General features: G+C 41.7%; 1 protein-coding gene across 5 annotated transcripts in view; it reads left to right on the forward strand.

The window, feature by feature from the left end:
* The window catches only part of ASCC3 (activating signal cointegrator 1 complex subunit 3), a 283,374-nt gene extending 279,804 nt beyond the window's left edge, over positions 1–3,570 (forward strand). For 3 of the 5 annotated variants that reach the window (XM_030489984.1, XM_030489986.1, XM_030489985.1), the window contains 3 exons: positions 722–928; positions 2,856–3,031; positions 3,130–3,560. In XM_030489984.1, coding sequence (XP_030345844.1) covers positions 722–928; positions 2,856–3,031; positions 3,130–3,277 — 531 coding nt within the window. In that variant the 3' untranslated portion in view covers positions 3,278–3,560. Of the gene's footprint in view, positions 1–721; positions 929–2,855; positions 3,032–3,129 lie in introns of all 5 variants that reach the window. The other 2 variants (XR_003991912.1, XM_030489983.1) reach the window with 1 other exon arrangement.
* Positions 3,571–15,205: the final 11,635 nt, after the last annotated feature.

Consider the following 15,205-nt stretch of genomic DNA (forward strand, 5'->3'; position numbering starts at 1 on the left):
TAAGTCTTTAACAACAGTTCTCTGTACAAGGATGAGAGAAAGTTGAGGGCCTGTTCACAGAGACTTAAGGTTCCTCAGGAGGACTGTAAGAAGAAAAGTTTGTGAAGAGCAATGCAAGAAAACCTTTAAAAAAAAAAAAATGCTAGGGATAACTTTGGATATGTGGTTGAACTTTTGGTTAATTATCTGACTTGATCCCCTGAACTCTCCGAGGTTTGCCTGTTGCCAATTAGCACTGCAGTGACTTGTTCTTTATGGATTATGTTAAGGAAGTTTAATTTAAAACTTAATTATACTAGTTTTTAAGTGGCTTATAGGGAAAAAATTACTTTAATTGGGAGTGGTAAGGATTTTTTCCCATGTTCAGACATCAGTAATACTAGTGGGGCATGTGTAATGTGCTAGAGGAGTTTCACGTTTATCTGCTTAGAAGAAAGTAGAAGAGGTTAATAAAAAGTATTTTATTCCTATGATTGAGAGTTGTACAATTCTGTATGATATTCTAATACATAGAATCATAGAATAGTTTGGGTCGGAAGGGACCTTCAAAGGTCATCTAGTCCAACCCCCCTCCAATGAGCAGGGACATCTTCAACTAGATCATAATAAAATGTTATTACTGTAGAATAAATACATAGACTGCACATTGAATTGTTATTGTTACAGTGACAATGATTGTCTAGATTGTCTTGTAATCCTCAGGGATCTGGTTTTTCCGCAGGCTTGGAATTTCCTGTGCCGTTTGCCAATTCTAAACATCAGCCTGAGCATTAAGGGCTGCTGGGATGACCCAGCTCAACCACAGAATGAAATGCCTGTTCCTTCTTTGGCAACAGACACACGAGATGACAAAAAATGGATCAAATTGCATGCTGATCAAGAGTATGTGCTCCAAATAAATTTGCAGAGAACCCAGATGGGGTATCAGGTATGAATTTATCATTTCCTTCCCAAAAGCACAAGTTTCCAATAACACATTTATGTTATCAATAATGCTTTATACAGCATAACAGGGGGGTTTGTGGTTTACGTCTTATGTAAATTATGAACTCTTTCAAAGCCTTTTCTGAGTTAGTAATGAAGCAAGTGGTTTTTCAGGTCGCAGTAGGATAGGAAATGACTCTTAAGGTAAAATCCTAGGCCAATTCAATCCAAAGAAAAAAATTGGGTTTTTTTACAAACCAGAAATTCATAAAGTTCATTTCTTTGGGTAATTTCTGTAAGCAGTGACAGTAGAGATGATAACTTCACAGGCAGTATTTAAGTACTCGCCAGCCCCTCTCCGCCTCATACCTTTGCATATCCTGCTTCCCCAAACCAGTTTATAAACTTCCCTATTACATTCCCATGTACTTCCAAACTGCATACCAGGCCCATGCCTATAAATGTGTTTCTACTCGTAACACATCCTCAGGCCTTTACTGAGGATATTTTCTTCATATTTTACACGTGAAGCTTTTTTGAACAGCTCCTAGGACAACTTCTACATGCAATTCTTTTCCTGGCCTAAGCTGAAGCACATCTCACTTCCTCTGTGACTGGTCACCTCACCGGGCCCAGCACATGCTCAGCCAGAAGCATCAGCAGCAGGTTCCCAGCTGCTCTGCCCCTTGCAGCAGTAACTGCCCATACCCGTTACGACCATGCCTCCTGCCTTCAAATCGGACGCTGCCATCATTGTAGCTATCACTGACTTATAGATGTGGGGTTTTGTCATTTGCATACCATGAGTGGCATATGGACCACCATGATTATAATATTGCTAATGAATTTCTCTAACATTTCAAACAACTAAGAATGATAATTACCAGCATTTTTGTTAAGGTACAAAGAAGAGTTCAAGATATAAGCAGAGAACAGTTTTGATGTTAGTTGTGAGACTCTTACAATAACTTCATTCTGATAAAAATAGTAACGGAGATATGTATGTTCTGCTGTAAATCCTGAAGTTAATTTACATTAGTTAAATAATTACATTTGAAAAGTATTCTTTCCCTTTCCCTTCTTGTCCTGACTACAGCAGGTTCACCATAGCTTTGAGGGACTTTCTCATTTGTAGGAAGAAAAGGAATCAAAGCTCCTCCATAAGTCATTCCATTTGCTGTGCTAGTTACTGACAGAGACTCTTCCTAACCAGAAGCCACAGAAAAGAAGGAAACAGGGGCATTTCATGCAGTGATCCCTGTTTTACAAACCTCTCCTAGAATTTGATCCCTCTTTTGTAAGAAACAGCTGGATCAAACTGTTTCCTTTTCTTTTCTTTTCCGTTACTTCGGTGATGCTTTTTCTTCTCTATAAACCTTCAGTAAAACCTTTCCATCTACAGAACACCAAATGAATACTGATAGAGCGTGCATCATTACATCTTCAGCTTGCAGCAGTAAAGTCACTGTCTTAAAGAATCACTGAAATAATCTTCCCTTTTGCTATATCAACCTCAAATAAAGACTCCAAGTGCGGTTTTCATCTTTATATTAATCTTGAACAATACTGTTTAGCTTTGTTTAAAGACACTAGGTTTACAATTAACCCTTCTGCAGAGAATAGCATTTGGAATACATTAGATGACACTGCAAAAAGGGAGCAGTATTTCCGTTCGAGTTTTAACAGCTTACAAAATAAGTGGAATAGTATCTCCTATTCTGTTTTTTTTCTCTGTGGACTGTGATTTTATGGTTGGTTGGGTTTTTTTTAATAATAAAAACTTTATCTGGAAATAAATATTTTAGTCTGCCTAAATTAGACTGTTGCATAACAATTCATAGCCATGTGGCTTTGAGGTGTTCTTCATTCAAAAAATGGCATTGTGGAGAGGTGATTTCTAGTTCTACTAAGCTGTTTCTTTTCCCTAACAGGGAAAGCAGGACAGTAAAGCAGTGGCTCCTCGATTCCCCAAAGTTAAAGATGAAGGATGGTTTTTGATATTAGGAGAAGTCGATAAAAAAGAACTCATCGCCCTGAAAAGAACTGGATATGTCCGAAATCGAAATACTATTTCTGTTGCTTTTTATACTCCAGAAACCCCTGGAAAGTATGACAAATTTACAAAATAAGTTCTGTTAATGATTATCTTTTCCAATTAGACAAGACCTAATTTCCAAACTAATGATTCTGCTTTTTACATTTTAGGTGTATCTACACATTGTATCTCATGAGTGACAGTTACCTGGGCATGGACCAACAGTACGATATTTACCTGAACATTATACCAGCCAGTACTTCAGCACAAGTCACAACAGAGGTGCCTGATGCTCTGAGTCACCTGACTCTGAAGTAAGGTGATCTGAAAGGCCCATCCAAAAGAACTGGTCTTGCAGTCAGACATCCAGTCATCCTGGACACCCAAAAATGTATTTGCCTTAGTGGAACCAACTTCAAACCTCAAGACCGCTAGGAAATTGAAAGCGACTACTGTACTGACTCTGGTAACACAGAGTTGCCACAGTGGCCTTATTCCTTGATGACGATTTGTCTTTTCTCGTTTCATCTTTCTTCTCTCAGAAGTCACATTGTTGATTGAATTTTGACACATCAAAATAAAAGACTAAAAGATATTGTAATTTGTGCAAATTTTAGGGCTAAAATCTTCATTTTGAAAAGTGTCCTGTAGCCTATGTATTAATGTAGCTTAAATCAGGAAATGTAGCTTAAGTCAGGAAAGCTTTAAACTAGATGTGTTGGGGGAGGGGAGCATTGATCCATCCCAACACTCCTGGTCAGTTGCCAGCACCTGTAATAAGTGCTTGGAGCGATGTAGAGATGTTCCAGCTGCCCCAGCCATTGAGTCGGCTGCATTTGGAGCTCGGCTAAGGTGCCTCTATACAAATGCCCGTAGTATGGGGAACAAGCAAGAGGAATTAGAGATGTGTGCAAGGCTACGGGGATATGATGTCATTGGTATCACAGAAACATGGTGGGATGGTTCCTATGACTGGAGTGTCGGAATGGAAGGTTACAGGCTGTTTAGAAAAGACAGGCCAGGCAGACGGGGAGGGGGTGTTGCTATCTATGTCAGTGATAGGCTAGAGAGTATGGAACTCTGTCTGGGGACGGGTGATGAGGTAACAGAGTGTTTGTGGGTCAGGATCAAAGGGAAAACAGCAACAGGGGACATTATGGTGGGGATCTGTTACAGGCCACCTGATCAAGAGGACTCTGTGGATGAAGCGCTCTACAGACAGATAGGAGCAGCCTCACGCTCGCAGGCCCTGGTCCTCATGGGGGACTTCAACTATCCTGACATCTGTTGGAGGGACGGTACGGCCCGGCACAAGCAATCCAGGAGGTTCCTCAATTGTGTGGAAGACAACTTCCTCTTTCAAGCAGTAGAGGAGCCGACGAGGAGAGGTGCCATGCTTGACCTTGTGCTCACCAACAGGGAGGGACTGGTTGGAAATGTGACGCTCCAGGGCAGCCTTGGCTCTACTGATCACGAGATGGTTGAGTTTGAGATCCTCAGGACGGTGAGAAGAGCGTGCAGCAAGCTCACTGCCCTGGACTTCAAGAAAGCAGACTTTGGCCTCTTCAGGAACCTGCTTAGTAAGGTTTCATGGGATACAGTCCTAGAGGGCAGGGGGGCCCAAGACTGCTGGTCGGTATTCAAGGATCACCTGCTACGTGCTCAAGAGTGTTGCATCCCGACTAGAAGAAAGTGCAGCAGGAGGGCCAGGAGACCTCCATGGATGGACAAGGAGCTGCTGAGGAAACTTAGAGGGAAAAAATAAGCTTATAGAAGGTGGAAGCGTGGACAGGCGGCCTGGGAAGAATATAGGTGCATTGCCCGAGAAGCTAGGGACCAGGTTAGGAAAGCTAAGGCCCAGCTAGAATTAAGTTTGGCAGGGGATGTAAAAGATAACAGGAAAGGATTCTATAGATACGTAGCAAATAAAAGACAGACTAGGGACAATGTAGGCCCTCTCCAGAAGCTATCAGGAGAACTGGCTACCATGGATTTGGAGAAGGCTGAGGTTCTTAATGATTTCTTTGCCTCAGTCTTCACCAGCAAATGCTCTGACCACACAACCCAAGTCTTGGAAAGCAAATGCAGGGACTGTGAGAACGAAGACCTTAGGCCCACTGTAGGAGAGGATCAGGTTCGAGACCATCTTAAGAACCTGAACGTGCACAAGTCCATGGGACCTGATGAAATCCATCCATGGGTCCTGAAGGAGCTGGCGAGTGAAGTTGCTAAGCCACTGTCCATCATATTCGAAAAATCCTGGCAGTCAGGTGAAGTTCCCAATGACTGGAAGAAGGGTAATATAACCCCCATTTTCAAGAAGGGGAAGGTGGAAGACCCGGGGAACTACAGACCAGTCAGTCTCACCTCTGTGCCTGGCAAAATCTTGGAACAGTTTCTCCTGGAAAACATGCTAAGGCACATGAAAAACGAGGTGGTTGGTGACAGCCAACATGGCTTCACTAAGGGGAGATCCTGCCTGACCAATTTGGTGGCCTTCTATGATGGAGCCACGGAACTGATGGACAGGGGCAGAGCAGTTGATGTCATCTACCTGGACTTGTGCAAAGCGTTCGACACTGTCCCGCACCACATCCTTGTATCTAAATTGGAGAGACATCAATTTGATGGACGGACCACTCGGTGGATAAAAAACTGGCTCGATGGCCACACGCAAAGAGTTGTGGTAAATGGCTCGATGTCCAGTTGGAAACCTGTAATGAGTGGTGTCCCTCAGGGATCGGTGTTGGGACCGGTCCTGTTCAACATCTTTGTCGGCGACATGGACAGTGGGATTGAGTGCACCCTCAGCAAGTTTGCCGACGACACCAAGCTGTGTGGTTCGGTTGATACGCTGGAGGGAAGGGATGCCATCCAGAGGGACCTTGACACGCTTGTGAGGTGGGCTGATGCCAACCTTATGAAGTTTAACCAAGCTAAGTGTAAGGTCCTACACCTGGGTCAGGGCAATCCCAGGCACTGCTACAGGTTGGGCAGAGAAGAGATTCAGAGCAGCCCTGCAGAAAAGGACTTGGAGGTGTTGGTTGACAAGAAGCTTAACATGAGCCGGCAGTGTGAGCTCGCAGCCCAGAAAGCCAACCGTATCCTGGGCTGCATCAAAAGAAGCGTGACCAGCAGGTCGAAGGAGGTGATCCTGCCCCTCTACTCTGCTCTCGTGAGACCTCACTTGGAGTACTGCATACGGTTCTGGTGTCCTCAACATGAAAAGGACATGGAGCTGTTGGAGCGAGTCCAGAGGAGGGCCACGAGGATGATAAGAGGGCTGGAGCACCTCCCGTATGAAGACAGGCTGAGAGAGTTGGGGCTGTTCAGCCTGGAGAAGAGAAGGCTGCGTGGTGACCTCATAGCAGCCTTCCAGTATCTGAAGGGGGTCTACAAGGATGCTGGGGAGGGACTCTTCCTTAGGGACTGTAGTGGTAGGACAAGGGCTAATGGGTTCAAACTTAAACAGGGGAAGTTTAGACTAGATATAAGGAAGAAGTTCTTTACAGTGAGGGTGGTGAAGCACTGGAATGGGTTGCCCAGGGAGGTTGTGGATGCGCCATCCCTGGCGGTGTTCAAGGCCAGGTTGGACAGAGCCTTGAGCCACGTGGTTTAGGGCAAGGTGTCCCTGCCCATGGCAGGGGGGTTGGAACTAGATGATCTTAAGGTCCTTTCCAACCCTTACGATTCTATGATTCTATGAAATAGACAAATTTTTTAATTTATAGGTAAAAAATACAAAATTTGATCTAAGAACTGCAGAAAACAAACAGATATGTTATATTTCATGTTTAATAAAAATATGTCCATAAGAATGTTTTGCATTAGATTTTTCAGTGTAAAACATGAGATATATAGTAACAAAATCCTCCTCTTACACATACTACATTTTGAAGGTGATAATCTAAATGAAAAATTTTATGAATTTATATTAATTATAGGTGCAGTAAATCTGGTTCTAACGGCATGGTAAATAGTATAACGTATTTCTGGTATAGCAATGATGCAATTTATATGGATTATAATCAAAGTTCACCTTTTACAGGCATGTACACATATATATGCACACATCATACATATTTTCCCTGAAATTTGAAGGACTAAGGCATATAAAATCAGGTGTCCTGTTCTAGGGTTCAGTCCTAAAGTGGACATTCTTTAAATAAGGGAGAGCGAGGCTCCAGAAATGGAGTTTACATTACATCACTGAGGCAGCTTGATGAGCAAGGAAGAGTTCTGCCAGACGATAGGCAGTTGTCTAAAAGATGTCCAGCTTGATAATAGTACCGTGAGAGCACACCTCCATCTGCAAGACCCAAATCTGAAGGGAGAAGGTAGCATCATTTATCTTCTGCACAATACAGCAGTGAGAATGCTGATCTACACATCCTGCAGTCAGTCCTTGTCTCAGCCTTAAGGGGATTCAAGGTGCTAAGCAAATACTTGGAGGCAGTGTACTGCAAAAACATCATGTATCTTCATTCAGATAGAGTAGACCTTAAACTGAATATTAATATTTGAACTTGTTCGGTTTTGCCTTTAGCTCATAAGCATTATCTCGCCAAGGGATTATTTTGCTATCCTGTCCATTGTGTTTCACCAGATGAAAGAATACAGCCCATCGCCTCTGATCCTGTCACCAGACATCACTGAGAAGAGCCTGGCTCTGTCCTTGTTAACATCTTCCCTTCAGATGTTTGTACACATTGATGATATCCCTCCTGAGCCTTCACTTCTCCAGGCTGAAAAGTAACATCTCTCAGCTTTTCCTCATGTGACCCTCTTTGTGGCCCTTTGTTGGACTTTCCAGTATGTCTGTGTCTCTCTTGTGTGGGGGAGCCCCAAAGTGGACACAGTGCTCCAGGTTTGGCCTCACCAGCACTGATCACCTTCCTTGCCCTGCTGGCAATGCTACACTGTAGCAAAGAGAAGGCTGGCTGATGTCAAAGGGTCAGTAGTTAAACATTAATTTCTTCCATATGTGTCTGGCACCTCTAAATTGTGAGAAGAGTTTTTAAAATAATTCTGTAGTTGAGCATTTTCAGAGATCTTCACATCAGCTGATGATGTTAAAAAATATATATTTCATTACTAGAGGTTGACTTTATTGCCTGTAAATATATGCAATAAAAGAAAAGGTTGTCACTATATTTACAGCCTGCTAGATGGTACAACTGCCACCTTTGCTGTCTAGACTAAATGTAATGTGGTGGCATGTCACACAGCAAGCAGTCTTTTTTTCTTCAAACTGGTAGGTAAAAGTTTGATTATACACACATTTACTTAGTCCTACGCCCATTTTTAAGAGAACTGTTTAATCTGAGAGCAAATTTTCACAGAAATTAAGTCCTTTCTTTGGGAAAATTCTTGGCTGAAGCAATATGTTGTCCCGCAACAATTTTAATTGATTAGGAACAAGCTATGCCACAATCAACATACCAACATAGTGACGCTCGCTCTTATTGCTTTGTAAATGCACATCACAATATAATCCAACTGCAGAGTAGCAGACAATAGCTTCAGTATTCTGTATTAATCAGTTAAAAAGTCTCTGTAATGTCACTTGTACCATTTGTACTTTGGGTTGGGAATAATGTATTTCATTTCCTAGCATGTTAATTTGGTTTAGATACAGCTTAGTGAAATTTTTAAATAACATATTTGAAACTGGTTTGGTTTTTTTTACATAACTATTGGATTTATGAAGACAAAGTCTGAAGTAATATAGAATGAATTTAAGCAAATTGACTAGAATCAGTATTTATCTGAAAAATCTGAGAGAAGGAATTCTGATACATTTGAAACAGCTGCTTAGAAGGAACAATCAATGTGTTCAATCCAGTCATGTTTAATGGTGGGATATTCTTTAAGTGCGAATAGCTGTCTAATGAAAGTATAAAATCAAACACAGGATAAAAACAAAATAGAGATAATTACTTCAGTGATATAATTACCATCATTATGGGAAATCAAGCAAATTAACAACACATACAGCAATTTTTCATGTGAGGTTTCTCATTCCAGTTTGCAAGCAGGTTTTTATTTTACTTTCCCCCACACCTTCTGGGAACAGCTGCAGTTAGTGCCTGCTCAGGTACAATACTTCTTCCAAAACTTGGAAAGAGCAACAAAACCCACACATATCTTGTGTGCCAAGATGTATTTAAGTCTGCCTATGAGACTGCACCCTTTCCATCTTGCCCTGTCCTAATCTGGTATTGAATGGCATCACAGCAGTACTCAGCAGGAGCTAAAGGAGGTTTGGGTCTGTACAACCATCTCCCAGCTCTTCCTAAGGAGCTCATACAACCCAATCTGCTTTTCACAACCTGAAGATTTTGGTTCTAGTCCAAGAACTGAAATTATCATAGTGGCACTGTGAAGCCATCTTCACTACCACACATCACATCTTTCTCTTTTGTTGTAAATTGAATCTTTGAAGGCACTAATTTCACCCAGATGAATTCAGGGGTTTATGCTACTGACCCAAAATTCCTCTTCCTCATCATTCATTTGCTTCTAGAGACCATCAGGAAGGAAACTTCAGGAAGTGTCACATCTACCTCCATCCTATAAGACTTAAATATTCACTGAATAGGCTGCATTTAAAGAAAGGTAAATTCTGTAATTCAAATTTTCTAGTTCTGGGGGATACTTAGAAGGTATCTTGTGTGCATCTGCTCACACACATCACAGTCTGAATCCAAATTCCTCCCTCACTCAAGAAAAAGAGGCTGTGATACTTTTAAGACAGTTTAATGAAGCGATCCAACAGGCATTGCTTCTCTGTGAAGACTTTTATTTACTACAGCTGGTTCTTAAAACATTGCTCTCTTGTCTTGCCTCCACCCCTCCTGTTTAAGATAGACTTCCCTTTAGACCCTTCCACTATCTGTACGCACTACAGTCTCCTCTGTTCAGAGACAGTCATCTATACTAGTGGCAGTAAACTATCACAGAAGGAATTTTTTAAGCTCATCTCTCTGTGATGTGGCATGGACACTACTCAAGCCAATGTAATAAGTACTGAAGCAGAAAAAAGGTAGGTAATACAAGCAAACCATGTATATTTTTTCCACATCTTAAAGTTCTCCATAAAAAAGTCTGAACTCCATCCATTCAAGCATGCTTTATACCTCATATGAAATGGTAAATTTGTGTAAGTGATTTTTATATAAACTTTTAGTTTTAGGTACCCTTTCTTCTACCTAAACCACACGCCTTTGGCCCCGAGTTAGTTGCTTACATGAAGTTATCTAGTGCCATTTAATACTCAGTATCTCACCTGGCCTCTACATTCAGCTCCTGAAGAACATGTGCCATCTGCACGGGACTATCAGATGTGAAACCTGATCTATTGTATCTGTCACTCCCTGTGGGTGCCTCAAGCAACCTAAGGCTTCTGGAATAAATAGCACTGGGTATCTACAGTCTGGTAACCAAATTGAGCCCTTATTACCTATTTTGTCACGGGTAAGCAATTTGACTGCTTCGCTGCATCTAATGCATTTTAAAATCACCAAAGATATTTTGGTTGCCACTCCAGAAGACAGCAAGTCTTTCATTGGTCCTGTGTCACTTCTGCTATCCCCGTGCAGGTACGCCACTATCATGGGATGGGTACTTACATACTAAGGCTTAATAGCCCATGCTATTTTGTAAGACAGACGAACCATTAAGTGTTCAAGATTCTCTCTTCCAAGCTATTTTATGAGAAGCACTATTTCCTGACAAAAGGTTTGCATGACCAGACAGACACGTGAGCTACAAAAAGGTGAGCAGGGCTGCTGCTGAGAACGGTCACGCTATTTCTGCTTACACACTATGCCTAGTCTCTCGGTTATGTTTGATTCCCACCTGTCCTTTAAATGCATATCTTATGAAATGACATGTCTCCTCTGAGCTCACTGCACTTCAGCAGGCTACACCAAGATTTACATCCACTGAAATTTTGATGCCCATTTTTCTGAAGTGGTTTGCAAAAACTCAGGAATGAACTAGCCATGTTTGTAATTAATGTCACACACTGGTAGCACCAAGAGGTTAAGCCACTTTCATAAAGTGTGTGAAGGGAACTTCTATACTAAAGGAACTTCTCTGGAAAGCAATTGTATTCCTTGTCCTAAATGGGTCTCTGTGTAAATAATTCCTACAGAGGATTCCATCTAGACAAAAGAAACAAGCTCTGTAGAAAGGATTCTCCACAGCGATTATGCCATCCTGCAATTAAATATGTTAACAATATGTCTTGTACTCAGATCTTGTAATGACCTCCATACTGCACCAATGTTATTTCAATCTGGGACTCTACAAGTCAAGTACAACTTTCTTCTGCATCTCTGTTCCCAGAAAATCACAACCACTTTCTCTGCCCAAATCTCTCTTCAGAAATAAAGAACATAACAGCCTCACTAAGCCTATGCATTATGCTTCAATGCTGCTTTTTTTCCTCCAGTTTAGTCTTGTCCTACCAAGACTCTCAATAAAACCATGCATCCAAAATAGGCAGCTTGCATCTCTCCACACAGCAGATTCATACATAGCAGAAGTAGCGACATCTCGTTGCACAATAACAAATTTCACGCAGGCGAGAGGACAAGATGGAGATCTCATTGAAAATATCATACCTGACTGCTGAGGGAGGGCAGTGTCTACATCTAGATTTCAAAATAGAAATGGGAATATGGAGGGGAAGGAAAGTAAATAAAGACACTGGCTATTGTTCAGGTGCAAGAAAAACAATGAAATAAAGAATGAAAAGTGTTCTGTGATAACTATTATTATTCCAAATAATAAGATTCCCACTAAGTGTAATGACAGCAGAGGTGAGTGGGGCATTTTGAAAAATCACATTCTTGAGAAGGTGATACATGTACAAATAGTTGTAGGGCTGTGGTGTTAATAATTACTGGCAAGAAGAATAGTAGAGAAGGGAGCCTAGAAATAATACCATCTTTTTCTAACTACACTCTGAATCTCTACACAAATGTGCTACACGGCATTCATACAATCATTGAAGGGTTTGGGTTGGAAGGGACTTTGAAGATCGCAACTCTTTGAGTGTTAATTCCTTATCTACCAAGTAGTCTATTGGTCAAATCCATGCCTCTCCAATTTAGAGACAAGGATGTCTTGTGTTCACAACAGACTTCACAGGTCTTCACAGACTAGCAGATTTGCACCTTGGAATGGAAGTAACTCAGTTCCTACTGTGTAATGCTAATGTGGGAAAATTAGGCTTACCTACTTGATAGCGGTGCTTTCTTCTAGCTGATAGGATAAAATAGTTTCAGAGGCCAATAACACATGGTGAGTTTCCATCATGTGTTTGTCAGCAAATCCCATAATCAAGGGACTAATTACCCATTGTAGTAGCACAGTAATATCAGGTTCTGGTAAACTATCATTTTTGTTGCTGTGAAGATTCTGCAATTAAGCCTTATTTTGTTTTCCCCAAACAATTGCAATGACTAACAGGAGAGCTGGAAAAGCACCAAGAAGATTCTACTATAAAAAGACCCCTTTATTCACTCACAGCAAAGCAAGATTTATCTCTAATTTTTTGGGGAGGGGAGGAGGGGAGGGGGAGGGTTTGCTGTTTTGCCCTATCTAAAATGCAACAAAAAATAGTTCAACTGTACCAAGAGAGACTACATGACAACTTAGTTTATCCCAGTTACAGGGTCTTGCTGTTTCTTTGGCATGGCTCTTCCCTGTCCCACCCCATCCTCCTACCCCTGCCAACACTATCTCTCTTGGTATACTTGGACAAAGCTTTGTGGGATAGGACCTTTGGGGTAATTTCATTCTGTTTATAGGACATGTAGTACAGAGGAAGTCCTGGTCCAGGATTAGGTTCCCGCATACTGAGATCTAAAAAAAAAAAAAAAAAAAAAACACACATAAGACCCTACTGTGCTAAACTCAAAATACAATGCAATATTACTCCAATAATGTATTAAACAAGACAGATGCAAAACACACAGCATAGTTAGCTCTACAGTTGAGCCAAATGACAGCTTCATTTTAGATTTTAATTCTAAGTGACTTGATTCAAAGAGAGGATAAGCAAATCTGGGAAAAGATGGACATGGAGGTTTCTCAGTTCTCCTTGGTAATAAAATGCTCAGAACTGACAAAAGGACAATATAGGCCATATCCGTGTGTGTGATACCCATCTAGTCCAGACAAGTTCTGTCTTTGTGCATCTCTCACATTTTTTTACTTGATTACTCCATGCAAATATTGACAGTAGCTTTCAACCTCATCCTTGGTGGTACAAGTAAAATACATGCCCGGCTCAATAGAACAGACTCTCAATAATTTACATACAATAACATCTGCATCAGAAGGCAAATGCTTCCCACAACTTCATGAAGACTCCCCTAGAAAAAGGTTTAGGAAACTGCAAAACACATGCACAAAGGATTAAAAATTTCCTTTTGCCCAGATATATATATAGTTGCAGTGCCATCCTCTGCAACACCACACAGTAACTCAGAAGGAATCACAGCTAGGTAAAGCTTCTGAAACTTTTGCTAACAATTTTCACCTCCTGTTGATAAACTATACACAGACATGGTCACCTACAAATAATTATCACAGAATCACAGAATCGCCAGGGTTGGAAGGGGCCTCTGGAGATCATCTAGTCCAACCCCCCTGCCAAAGCAAGGCCACCTAGAGCAGATTACATAAGAATGTGTCCAAGTGAGTTTTGAATGTCTGCAGGGAGGGAGACTCCACACACCCCTGGACAGCCTGTCCCAGTGCTCTGCCACCCTCAACTTAAAGAAGCTCTTCCTCGTGTTGAGGTGAAACTTCTTGTGTTTTAGTTTATGGCCATTGCTCCTCATCCTGTCTCTGAGCATCACTGTAAAAAGAGTCTGGCACCATTCTCCTGGCACCGCCTTTGAGATATTTGTACACATTTATGAGATCTCCTCTCAGTCTTCTCTTCTCCAGACTAAACAGGCCCAGGTCCTGCAATTTCTCCTCATGAGAGAGATGCTCTAGACCCCTGATCATCTTTGTGGCCCTCTGCTGGACCCTCTCAGGTTGCTCCTTTTCTTTCTTTGAGGAGCCCAGCAGTGGACACAGTACTCCAGATGTGGCCTCATCAGGGTCGAGCAGAGGGGAAGATCACCTTCCTCAACCTGCTGGCCACACTACTCCTGATGCACCCCAGCATACTATTGGCCTTCCTGGCTGCAAGGGCACACTGCCGGCTCTTATAAGATAGATAAATCAACTTATCTACCATGACTCCAGGGTCCTCCTCACCTGAACTGCTCTCCAGCAAGTCAGCCCGCAGCCTTACTGGTACTTGGCCCAGGTGCAGTACCCTACACTTGTCATTGTTGAACCTCATTAGGTTTCTCTGTGCCCAATTCTCCAGCCTATCAAGGTCCTGTTGAATGGCAGCAAAGCCTTCAGGTGTATCAGCCACTCCCCCCAGCTTCACAGCTAGCATTAATCAATCTAAGCTCTCAACTATCCAGATCATGCAATTTTAAATTAACATATAAATTCATTGTCATTTTGTCAAATGTGATCATTGGGTAAAAGACTGCTAAATCTAAAACTATGTTCTTTAAAAACAACTAAATTATGAATGAAATTAGTTGTAATGGCAAAAGAAATTAACTTCATGAATTCATTTAGTTCAGCCCAATATAGCCAACAAATGCTACCAGTCTCCTAGAGTTATGTCCATTCATAAAGAGATGAGACATAAAGCAATGTCGTTCAAACTTCTTGGGTGCTTAAGAGTAGAAAAAATGACATTTGGGTTATGCAAGCTGAATGAAGCATGATCATAGTGTTGCAAGGTCACAAGACAATGATTTTTATTTTGTTGGTGTGTGGAAAGCTTTGGGGTTTTTTTGCTAGTTAGCTTTCTGAGGATAGAAAGGCAGGTTGTTGTGCATCATCTTTGGCACATAGATCTGATCTGGACCTCCCTGGAAAACTGTAACAGGATGTGCAATGACAGCTCTTCCCTTTTGTTGCTGAAGCCAAAATGTCTGCATCAGTGTTACCCTGTACTCCGAGACCAGGACCTCTCTGAAGAAGATTGACACTAGGCATTTAGTTCATTTTCTCCCTGGTCTGTAGGAGGTGCTCAGTCAGGTACCAGCTTTTGGGTATGTTGGCAGCAGCACCCAAGCTCGAGTAGAGGATGGGAAGGTTTACACGCACTCCTCTGCCTTACACAGCCTACAGTAGGGGATGAGTATGTTC

This window comes from Strigops habroptila, chromosome 6 (genome assembly GCF_004027225.2).
Source record: "Strigops habroptila isolate Jane chromosome 6, bStrHab1.2.pri, whole genome shotgun sequence".
NCBI lineage: Eukaryota > Metazoa > Chordata > Aves > Psittaciformes > Psittacidae > Strigops > Strigops habroptila.